Genomic DNA, 12,881 nt, shown 5'->3' on the forward strand with positions numbered 1-12,881 from the left:
ATGAAGACGGAGCAGAGTGTGGCGCAGAATGGACCGTTTAACGGCAGAAGGCAGAGCCTGATTGAAGACGCACGCAAGGAGCGTGCAGCAAGTGTCTCTTCTTCCCCTCCGGGGCCATCATCAAGGTGCGGATCGGGAGACAACTTGGTTTTCGAAGAGAAACACGGCAGGGTCACACTGAACATCCTCTTTGCGCTCAGCAATGAAAAGAACGCATCTTTTTTCAAGACCGGAAAGATATTCGAGGTAAAAAAAAAGAAAGTCTAAAGAGGTTTGTAAAACAATATATTGATTAATTGTATTGTTGTGATTCTTAAACATTCTCGCCTATATCTGTTTTTTTTTTTTTAGACATTTGAAGCAAAACTTCTACACATTGAAAGTCGGCCTGGAAGGAGGACAAAGAACAGCGTACACACATCATCAGACCTGGAGTTCTTCATGAGATGTGAAGTGCACAGCGCTGACCTTGACATATTCATCAACTCACTCAAAAGAGTGGCTGAAGATGTTCGCACGATCCCAGAGGAGAGAGGTAGGCTATATAGCCTATGTCCTCTGTCTTTAGATATGGGCTACGACTATACTATTACATCATTTACATTGTAGACATTAATTACGTTTTATGATTTGTCAATGCCATTAGTGCATACATCAATATCTTCTTTATGTACTTTATTTGGTTACCACATAAGCCTATAAAGTGCATGTAAGCCAGTATATGCTAAGCCAATTCATATATTCTCTTTCACAGTTCCCTGGTTTCCCAGAAGGATAAAAGATCTGGACAAATGCAACCTGCTGATAACAAAATTTGACCCAGATATGGACCAGGAGCATCCAGTTAGTATAGCCTATATATTTCCCTCTACATCAAAATTTGTTTTACTGCTATATATTTTGTGGATAATAAAACATATATATCCCCTTAATTTGATCATTCACATTGTGGCCATTTTGCTTTCACATCACATATACTGTATCACATTCCAAAGTATAAAAAATATCCATCGTGTGAATATTATATATGAATTATGTTGTTACAACAAATTTGCTTTGCAGGGATTCAGTGACTCGGAATACAGGAAAAGAAGAGCTTTCATAACTGAGCTGGCCCTCAACTACAAACAGTAAGTCAAAAACCCAAAACAAAACCCTGCAGGGCATAAATGGCTGCTGCGTGGTGCAACTTCGTTCAATTAATAAGGCAGCACCAACATCCATGCAAGCATTATTTTGTTCAGCATCTGTTCTCTTTCCCAATGCTTGCAGGGGTGACCCACTACCCAGAGTGGACTACACAGCAGAAGAAACAGCCACATGGTGAGATTCCTTTCTACACAATGGTATATATATATATATATATATATATATATATATATATATATATACACACCATATAGCCCATCACGGACAAGTGTTGATTTCGTCGACTAAAACTAAGACAAAAAATGTTCGTCGACTATACCTTTTTTCACTGACGAAAACTAAATGGAAACTAAATGAAAACTAAGCTATGACTAAAACCATGAAGACTAAATATACCGACAATTTCGTCGACAAATAAAAACTAAACTAAAATGTTAGGGAGGGACTAGTGGACGAGAGATCCAGTATAAGTCATTTTACACTTGGTTGCATGCTGAAAATAGCCGATCTACAAGCTCAGCAGTATAGATCTGCTATTTTCAGCAAGTGTAAAATTAGGACTTTCGATGGCATCAAGGCCCGCCTTTAGTCGACTAAAATCTCACGATATTTAGTCGACTAAAACTAGACACCAAAACATTCCGGGTGACTATATGACTAAAACCAAATGAAAACTATATTCAAGAGACAATGAGTAAAACTAAAATCTAAATGTGCTGCCAAAAACAACACTGTCACGGACACATTTTTATTGGATCCCTTTTTTATGGGCCCATTTATTTTTTGTTTCCTACATTTTGTTCTTAATTATTATTAAAAAAAAAAACACACACACACACACACACGCACGCACGCATGCACACACACACACACACACACACACACACACACACACACACACACACGCACACACACACGCACACACACACACACGCCACGGTGTTGTCTCTATTGTTTGTGCGTGTCATTGTATATCTATATACAATTGTTTATAGGATCAATACAAGTAAATTAATACATGATAACCCTTCCACAGTAGTAGCTTTTTCATATTTCCGATTAATTTATTTTGCATATTTTCCTACATAAAGCCTCATTTGCATATTTAAAAATGTAAAATTTGTAATACAATAAATCATTGTCTTCGTGTAATTACCCAATTGGGGAGGTTTCATGGTGATAACAATCTAATAGGTATATGGTTTGGTTTTGCCCACTCATAATTAACTTTCCAATTTTGGAGCTCTGGCTCATGGGCTCAAGAACCAAAAAGTTATGGGAGTCCTCCTTGAAAATAAAATGTCTGAGAACCACTGTACCGGTGGACTCCTATAATGTGCCATACATAGTCTGGTAGTAAATCAGTGTCATACTGTACGTACGGTATTCAAACTCTGCATTCAGTAGAGGCTAATTCATTGTGTCTTGATCAAAATAAGGACATAAATGGTGTGGTCGTGTGTAAAAAAACAAAATCTAGAATTTGCCACAGAACCAATTTTGTCTGTGTATTGATTGATTGAGAATTGCAGAATGAGCACATTTAAAGACATACAAATATGCAAAATAATAATAATTTTCAAATACACAGACAAATTGAAAAATAGGGGGGGGGGGGACTTTTAATTTTTACAGTGGCCAGTTTCGAATTGCAGCCGCCCGTAAGTGCTCTCTGAGAGCGGTTTGGAAGGAGTCTAGGGATTCACAACATGTCTTAACGGCTGTTGGTATTCTGTACAGAGCGTTTCACATTTTAGTGGCATATATATGAGCGAAATAAATGTAACCCCTTGTTTGAGCCAAATCTGGGTTGAACGTGGCTTGTTGACTGGGGCATATTGATGACCCCTAGTCTGCGTTGCTGCTATGTGGCATGTTAAAGGAGGGAGGTGTACCGCACCCTGAGGGCCATCTACCCCAGCCTGGCGTGCAGGCAGTTCCTAGACGGCCTACAGCAACTGGAGAGCGAGTGTGGCTACGGAGAGGACAGCATCCCGCAGCTTTGCGACGTCTCTGCCTTTCTGAAAGGTATGCTGTATAGGGGGGGGGGGGGGGGGGGGGAAGACAGAGAGACAGAGAGAGGGAGCTCTGCGGTGGTTCTCAATCTCATTGTGGACCCTAGCGACCCCCGCAGGAACTAGTCCATATACAGCATATACATATAACAGTATAGATTACACCACTGCTTACAGATCTGTAACTCTTGAGACTATTAACGGAACCAAATGAGCCCTTACTTGTCCCTTCCTCTTTTCTTCCATGTGTACACTCCCAGATTGGCCTAATGGGGGGGTCAAATTTGGGCATAATACATGTCAAACTGGAGGTCCTTGAAATGAAAAAGGCTGATATTCAGTGAGACTATTCCGTGTCTGTGAGCACCTGTGTGCATGGTGCAAAAGATCAATTTATAAAGTCAAAACCATTCATCCCAAGAATGGTTGAGTAGCTTATACATATTCTTATCAAACACAAATCCTGCATGTTACTGTGTCCGGTATAATGAATCATGACACAAGAAGTTTCAATGTTAGGTCCGATTGATATATAATAGCTCACAACATCGCGTCGCAGATGTGACACGTTGTGAGCTTGTAGGTCTGCTATTTTCGGCGTCCGACACCATAACGCAACGGACCATGAATTAGGCATCACCATGGCTGATCGCCCCGCTCTCTCTCTCCCCAGAGAAAACAGGCTTCCAGCTACGTCCAGTGTCAGGGCTCCTGTCTGCCAAGGACTTCCTGTCCAGTCTGGCCTTCCGGGTGTTCCAGTGCACACAGTACATGCGCCATGCCTCGGCACCGATGCACTCCCCTGAACCGTGAGTCCGCCTCGCACTGGGAATCCATCTCACTTTTTGATCTGTTCCTTATGGTGCCTTCACTTTTAATATGCTATGCTCGTGACATCATCGTACCTGGAAATTATGCTAGAACGCCACACTGAGTGGCAAAAAAACTACTTTCTGGCATTGACAAGGGCAAAATACCACGGTATTTAGTTTTTTGTCTGTGTTTTGTATTGTTGCTAACATCAACGAAGAGAAAGAACATCCGCACACTAGTTTCTAGAGCTCAGAGACTTAATTACTTTATTTAGAGGCAACAAAAATTGCAACGTTTTGACCTACTATAGGTCTTCATCAGGCAAATATTGTATTGTTTGCTCCCTGTCACCTTTCCCCAAAAGCACCACAATGGAAACAAGCCTGCTCTTGTGCCTGTATCAGTTTGAACGAATTTTCAATAAAGTAATCAATCAATCAAACAGAAAAGTTCTAACTGACTGCATTAAGCAACATTAAACTCACCAACATTGCAGCTTTGCTGAAAGCTTGAATTATCCTAGCCCTGGAACATGACTGCCATGATGATTATCATGACAGTCATGCAGAAACTTTGCCCTGTTTTTTGCGCTCGCTGCATTTACAAGATTTCCGTATATATAAACATTCAGATTTCAAATATAAAGTACTCACAAAGTGTCCCACGGGTGTTAGTTAGTAGCAGCGCCAGCGATTAGAATTGCTGCGTCCCGCGTTGTTTAATAAAAAGCATTTTTGTCCGAGCTCCCCGGCTACTTTTTTCAAACGGGGTTCGTTTGGGAAATCCACAGTTGCACACCGGGAGTGCACTCGCCTATTAGTCTGTATTGGCAGGGCGGTCAGCGTACCTATATCGAACACACCGAGTGCCACCCTCCTCCCGACCGATAGGGGCGCGTAGTTGAAAGCCAATGGCAAAATAACACCTCGGATAAAAATGCTTTTTATTAAACAACGCGGGATGCAGAAATTCTAATCGCTGGAGCTGCTACTAACTAACACCCGTGGGACAAATTGTGAGTACTTTATATTTGAAATCTGAATGTTTATATATACGGAAATCTTGTAAATGCAGCGAGCGCAAAAAACAGGGTGAAGTTTCTTCATGACTCTCGTATGAATACGAGAGTCATGAACCATGGCTAGAATTATCCATTCTGTCTTTGTTTCATAAAAATCCACCGTAGACTGTTCTGTCAATAGATTCTGTGCAGGCGACTGTTTTTGTGTCAGAATTTGGAAGTGCTCGTTTTCAATAACACAACGTCCTACTGCCTCCTGCATTATGTGACATTTAGAAACAGGTGGTACCGCTGAGGGATTTCCAACAAGCGCTTCCAAACTCCAACGCTCCATGCTGCTCAATGTTTGGCCACTCAGTCTAGATGAGGGGGCATGTCCCGGTAGAAAAGTGATGCATGTGCTTACTCTCTATTATTTAATTCAACTTTCATGCTCAATCCTCTATAACAGGGACTGCTGCCATGAACTACTTGGCCATATTCCCATGCTTGCAGATAAAGAATTTGCCCAGTTTTCTCAGGTAAACGCACTGTTGATTAGTTTTTTTCCCTCTCCCCTCCCATTTGATGTATAGCCTAACTGAGATTTAATCTGTTACATTTGATTTAACATGGGCCACTTTGAATATTTAACATTCCAGGAGATTGGACTTGCATCTCTCGGAGCATCAGATGAAGACATTGAGAAACTCTCAACAGTAAGATGATCATGTGCACTCTCAGATTAGTACTATTGGTGGGGCCAGCTCGGGGGCCTGATGGAGGGGAAAGGAACTGGTTGGAATAACGTGTTCCTTCCTACGTACAACCAGGGAAACTCCCCCCTGTCAGGTGTAAAGGAGCAACTTGGACACTCAGGCATGAAGGAAGCATGAGTTAAAGTCTGTTGCTCTCCCCATGTCCCCCATATATGGGGACTAGGTTGGCCGAGGGTGTTAGATAATTGACACGGGTGAAAAATGGGTTACAAAAATAATAGATTAGTACTATTCAGTACTTTTCCCTTCATGTAGAGTGTAGACCAAAACAAAACCACATGCTAATAGAAAAAACAATAAACCAACTGTGTTGAATTTATGTTTTTTAGAGATATAACCATTAGAATGACAGATCTTTGCCGCCATCTAGTGACCAAAGTAAAAAATAGCTGAATGTTGTATGTCTTCATTCCCATTCATGATACGATACATGGATAAATATGTCCCTCTGGTGTTGACCTCTCCCTCACAGTTGTATTGGTTTACTGTGGAGTTTGGACTCTGTAAGCAGAATGGAACGGTCAAAGCGTACGGCGCTGGCCTCCTGTCCTCCTATGGAGAGCTAGTGGTGAGTGTATTCATTTGACGCTTTCCTTTGATAAAGCACACCTCATTGAAGCCAGTGTTGTTTTTGGCGACACATTTTGATTTTAGTTTTAGTCCTGCATGGTCTTTTGAATCGTTTATTGAGTTTCAGTCACATTTTAGTCACCTGGAATGTCTTAGTGTTTAGTCTAGTTTTAGTCGACTAAATATAAGATTTTAGTCGACTAAATCTACGGTTAATTTAGTCGACTAAAATGTATTTTGGCGGGCCTTGATGCCGTCATAATGGCTGATTTTACACTTGTAGATCGGCTATTTTCAGCCTGCAACCAAGTGTAAAAAGACTTACACTGGATCTCTTGTCCCCTAGTCCCTTCCTAACATTTCAGTCTAGTTTTTATTTCTTGACGAAATTGTCGATATATTTAGTCTTAGTTTTAGTCACCATAGCTTACCGGTAGTTTTCATTTAGTTTCTATTTAGTTTTCGTCAGTGAAAAAAGGTAGTCGACGAACATTTTGCGTCTTAGTTTTAGTCGACGAAAACAACACTGATTGAAGCATATGGCACTAACATTGTTAGGATTTGGAGTTACATGTCCCTCTGGGTCCACCAATGCCGTGTACTTCCCGTATCTAATCTGCATGAAGTGGGTGGCCGGCCTTTTAGGAGACTAGAAAGCAGGTTGGAGTCTATTATTTCCAATACAAGAGTGAACATGAACACAGCTTTTTAGCCGCATGGTCACTGAACTAAATATTGGCCCAATGATGGAGAGTTGGTAACCAAATGGACACTTGACCCGTATGGGTCCATTGGTTTCCTTTTTACACTCTCAAGAGTTACATTATTGTCAAATCATCTGCATTACTTGATTTACAAGAAGTCTACACAGAATAATTGTTATTTCTTTATAACGTTTGCCTGTTACTGTATCTCTTACCACATCAATACAGCATGGAAATGTGGACAAAATCTTATCCTGCGACAACCGAATATTATATTATATTATAAACCTTGTCAAATGGTGGTCCATGGCCCAAATGCTGAATAAATAATGGACCTTGATATGAAAAAGGTTGAAAACCACTGCTATCATATAATGGAAGTGAAGGACACTCAGATCTGGCTGAAACCTTGCCAAAATATAGGGCCATACATCATGCCGTGCCGGGGCCCACAATCATTTAATGCAGCCTGCTGGTTATTGGTTAATATCCAAATAGTGATATATTATTGATTTCACCTGTTCCATTTCCAAACTTACAAACATGACCCGCTTTAATTACTTCATCTATATTATTACTAGCTTAATGACTAGTATTGTCATGTATTTGTATTTAAGTTCATACAGTTAATATAAGTATAACTAAATGCATTTGAAAGTTGTTGAAACCTCTCGATCGATTGATTTAAATATTAACAGTATGTTAACTGTGGACGACACCATAAAGCATTACACTTCACAATAGGGTCCACCATTTTCAATTCATCAGAACATTTAGAGACGTATATACACTTCTATATAACAAAAAACAGGAAATCATCATAAATGAGGTAAAAAGGGAAAAGATAATATACACTGTATATTATTACCTGTACGACTGTCCATATTTTTTGTCAGAACAAAAATGCTTCAATGTCTCAGTAATTCTGGCAGGCAGCTAAGACGACAATATAGCTTGCTCGTTAGCTGTCTCTCGTTCTTTAATTTGTTCCACCTGTGTAGGCTACTCTCAGAAGTGTCACTGTGTTTGTCTCTTCTGCTGTCATGCAGGACTTTCAAATGATTGTAAACACAACATGAACATAGTACTCTTATTATTCATATTGCATATTTTTGAGTAAAATAATAATAATAATACATTATTTAATATATAAAAAATAACAAAACGAAAAAAAAACCCTGAATGGTTCAAGCCCATTAATTAAGATTCGAGTGCCGACCCTAACGAGCGAACGTTCGAACCCTGAATGTTCTGGGACAGCCTAATATACAGTGAGGGGAAAAAAGGGGGTTGGGGGGATATACTTTGCTACAATGACCATCTTGAATTTGTGTTCCAGTACGCCCTGTCCAACGAGCCGGAGTATAAGCCTTTCAACCCAGAGGAGACTGCAGTTCAGCCTTATCAGGATCAAGCCTACCAGCCAGTGTACTTTGTATCAGAGAGCTTTGACGATGCCAAGGTTAAGTTGAGGTATATATATATATATATATATATATATATGAAGTATTCCATATTCCGGTTTTAAAAGTATAACTCAACACAAGTAACTTAATTGTCATTCAACATTGCTCAAATTAAGTCGCTTATGTCCGTGAGAGTGTTATTTATTTTGTCGTCCAAATGTCGAATTGCCGTTTGGGTGAAAGCATCTTTTAGTATTTCTGTTAGTCCGACGTAATGCACTATACAAATGCATCTGTAATATTATGCGACGCTTCACATCTGCCTGTAATGTCCACGCTTCTCCTCTTAGGAAGTACACCGCCACAATCAAGCGGCCGTTCTCGGTGCGGTACGACCCGTTCACATGTACCGTGGAGGTTCTGGATGAGCCCGCTAAGATCCAGGGCATGCTGACCCAGATGAGAGAGGACCTGAAAACGCTCCAGTGTGCCATGGAGAAGCTGGGCTGACCTCAGGGAGTACACAGAGTTGCCCATTATGTGGACAGTGCTGGGAAAACGACTCAAATGTTAACCAATTTTGACCTGAGATCAGATTCTAAAAATGTCTTCTACATCCTGACAGTTTTCTGAAAAAGCCATTTTTCTATGTCAGTCGTTCTTCGATTTTTCAAAAATAGCAGACCTACAAGCTCGTAGTGCGCCACTCGGTGGCGCGCTATGAGCTTGTAGATCTGCAATTTTTCAATAGCTAAAGCATAACATAATGCTAACACCAAAATGGGTTAAGTATCAATACTGTAATATGGAAATACTATTTGTTACGTAAAAGTCCGGAATACAAAATGTACCCGAGTAAAAGTAACATAAGTATTCCCTTGCTGGAGGGCCAAAAGTGCCAAAAGTTAAAGTACTCAATATGCAGAATGTCTCATTTCAAGTTTTCAAATATGTAAAAAATAATATTTTGAAAATAGCAGAGCTACAAGCACACAATGCGTGGCATCGCGGTGCATTGTGAGCTTGTAGGTCGGCTATTTTCAAAAGGCCGAAATGTATAGGGCTGAAGTGGTTAATGTACAGGTATTTTTTGTGATAATAATCTAAATCTACAAAGTAACTAGTAACTAAAGTTTTCAAATAAATGTAGTGGAGTAAAAGTATAACATTTGGATCCGAGATGTAGTAGAGTAGAAGTAAAAGTATTGGAAATACTCAAGTACAGTACAAATACCTCAAAACTGTACTTAAGTACAGTACTTAAATTAATGTACTTAGTTACTTTACACCACTGCCCATATGACACTTAACTTTGGGCAGATATTGTGTCAAGAACAAGGCCATATATTTTGTCCCGTGGAATAATTGCACTACAGACTACATGGGCAACAGGTGGGAACTGCTGAAAGTATAATCATCATAGCGATGAACAAGGTCTTGTAATCATGTATTTTATTATGTATTGTGGAGTGTGTAAGATGGTTTATTTTATTATGTATTGTGGAGAGTGTAAGATGGTTTATTTTATTATGTATTGTGGAGAGTGTAAGATGGTTTATTTTATTATGTATTGTGGAGAGTGTAAGATGGTTTATTGTATTATGTATTGTGGAGAGTGTAAGATGGTTTATTTTATTATGTATTGTGGAGAGTGTAAGATGGTTTATTTTCATGACAATCACCAAAGAATATCACAGCAAAATAAAGTGTTTAGTTACAGAAAACGATTTAAGATAATACACAGATGTTTGTCATACTGATGAAAAACCGAAAGAGAAGACACACAGAGAGACAGAGACAGAGAGCGCGAGAGAGAGACTAGACCACTACAATGCAGGACATGCATTTCTCTAGCATCTAATTCCAAACCGACTGTTTCCATTTGGAACATATCTTGGAAGCCATTTGTCTTCGCGTGTTATTAAGCAAAAGGAAGGAGCTAATTATGAATGATTTAAGTATCGTGTTCCCTGTGTTGGTCAAGGCTCGAGCGCCAACACTGGGGCCCCATGAGTGCATCAGTTATTTTTGCCAGGTCACCACGACCTCACAGGAGCCCGCGGGGCGGTTGAGCGAGGCCGCTCGGCCGCCTGTGACGGATGCAACTTCCGTCCTTTTTAAGCTTTTTGCTCTTCGTGTGAGAAACGTCCCCTGGAATCGAGCCTCGAATTGGGTTGATCGATGAACACGTATGACGGAGTCGGTCTGCAGTGCTCGTAAAGCCTTTTAGAAGTTAAGTTAGCCCTTACATGGTGGCGGGTGAGAGGCCTCCAGTGGTCCAGCATGTGTGGGAAGCCCTTCCTTTCCCATAATTCCACTGTATAGTAAATCAAGCCCGCCTTCAGCCTCTCTGGGAAACCCAAGCCTCTCCGTTTGCAGAGAGCAGAGAGAAAATGGGAGAGAGCGAGAGAGAGGGAGGAAGAACGGGAGAGAGAGAGCGAGAGAGGGAAAAGAGTGATCTACTGCTTGACTGGTGTGCACAAACACACACACACACACACACACACACACACACACACACACACACACACACACACACACACACACACACACACATCCACTTTCCCCGACCAGAAGTCAAACACTTAATAATTTCTTAGTATCTCGTTCTACATCCAGCACACTCAAATCCACAAATCCCCCATGAAACCGCTGCTGGGATCCAAAATCTGCTGAGCTCTAAACAAAAGCCAGTTACCATGGCGATAAGATGACTAGCGAGCGTTCCAGCTGAGATTCTTGTGCCTAGCACACTCGCCACAAATCCCAAATGCTGTATCATCCTGCCTCCGACCATAAGTGTTTCCTTTGTTGATGTCATGGACCGCTCCATCGCTACCTTGGCTTGGACACCTCTCTCTCCTCTCTCCGAGCTGGAAAGAAAGAGGGTCGTGAGGTTCACCTTGTCCTCTGGCTATATAGGCCCCCACGAATAATGCCTAATTTATGCTCCGTCGTATGGCGGTGTTGTGTGCCGAAAATAGCCGATTTTTACACAAGATCCCGATGCGTTGCGTTGTAAAACCTAGTGTGTGAAGATGTCTGTCGTACGACAAAGTATGAATCGACCTTAACCGATTTTGACCCGAGATCAAATTCTGAAAATGTCTTCTACATCCTGATAGTTTTCTGAAAAAGCTATGTTTCTATGTCAGTCGTTCTTCGATTTTTCAAAAATAGCAGACCTACAAGCTCGTAGATCTGCTATTTTTCAATATCTAAAGCATAGTATAATGCTAACACCAAACGGGGTTCCCGCCCAGAATGTTTAATGAAACATACACAAGGGAAGCCTCTACACACAGTAGGCCAAAGTCCAAAGGTATACTTATTTGTGTGTCGCCCTTATGTTTAGCGCAGATCCGTATATGGACATTACATGACTATAAGGACTGTCTGAGAATGGGGTTGATTGCTCAATGAAGAACTTTGTCATTCCTTCATCTTTGGAAGATTATTCAATCGACAACAATACACAGTGAACGATAATGACTCTTTGTACTCATCAGAGATCAACATAATCACTTCATTCTGGGAAAACCACTGCACAACAAAACCTGACACGAGATTAGATCAAAGCCTGTAGCCTCAATCAAAGAGCTTTATAATCTTGCGCTTTATTTTCTACTCCTATCATTCTCCTCGTTAGTTTTTTATTTATTTCCTTGCCTTTTTCTTGAAGCCTGAGCTTTAGCTGGCAGGGCAGTGGGGGAATTGGCCCTGGAGATTAGGAGGAACCGGTGAGGAGTGTGTAGACCGTCTGATCTTCCCCTTTGATCCATTTCACTCTCTGTTATCACATCTCCTCTAGAGATCAAACTTTACGCAAAGAACAATGGCTTCTTTCAGAGTACATAAGAGAGGTAACATGAAGGTCGGTGGCCATAACATTTGAACAGGAAATCATGGTTAATCCATTTTGGGTCGGGAACCCCTTTCGGCGTTTTAAACATTATGTTATAATTTAGCTATTGGAAAATAGCAGATCTACAAGCTCGTAGCGCACCACTCGATGGCGCACTATGAGCTTGTAGATCTGTTTTTTTTTTTTTAATCGTTAAAATGTGGCGCAAATCTTTGAATATATATTTCAGAGCGAACGTTTTTAACAAAAATTTGGCGTCTGGGGGGGTCCCTGGAACTACATATTTTGAGATGGGGGTCCGTGGCCCAATAGAGATAATTCTGGGGGTCCTTGACATAAAAAAGTGACATAGAAACATGGGTTTCTCAGAAAAATGTTAGTATCTTGAAGCCTTTTTTTTTTAATTGACCTCAGTCCAAAATGGGTTAAGTACTAGAAGGTGATTATGAAGAGGGCCGTTTGTCCCGTCACAATCCAATCAATGTATTACTTTTCTCTCTTTTTTTAGATTGAGGGTTCCATCCCGAGACAATCCAATCTGTTTATTTGTATATATTTATTTTCATTTTCATTTCTCTTG

General features: G+C 40.6%; 1 protein-coding gene across 1 annotated transcript; it reads left to right on the plus strand.

Annotated features, from left to right (window-relative positions):
• On the plus strand, positions 1 to 8,946 carry th2 (tyrosine hydroxylase 2; the record flags this gene model as incomplete). Its single annotated transcript, XM_083757779.1, has 12 exons — positions 1 to 246; positions 352 to 535; positions 755 to 843; positions 1,063 to 1,130; positions 1,273 to 1,323; positions 3,032 to 3,177; positions 3,838 to 3,973; positions 5,450 to 5,519; positions 5,640 to 5,696; positions 6,229 to 6,324; positions 8,370 to 8,503; positions 8,787 to 8,946. The coding sequence occupies 12 exons, from the start codon at positions 1 to 3 to the stop codon at positions 8,944 to 8,946; spliced, it is 1,437 nt and encodes a 478-aa protein (XP_083613905.1).
• Positions 8,947 to 12,881: the final 3,935 nt, after the last annotated feature.

Source organism: Protomyctophum parallelum (genome assembly GCF_964188405.1).
Source record: "Protomyctophum parallelum genome assembly, chromosome: 22".
NCBI lineage: Eukaryota > Metazoa > Chordata > Actinopteri > Myctophiformes > Myctophidae > Protomyctophum > Protomyctophum parallelum.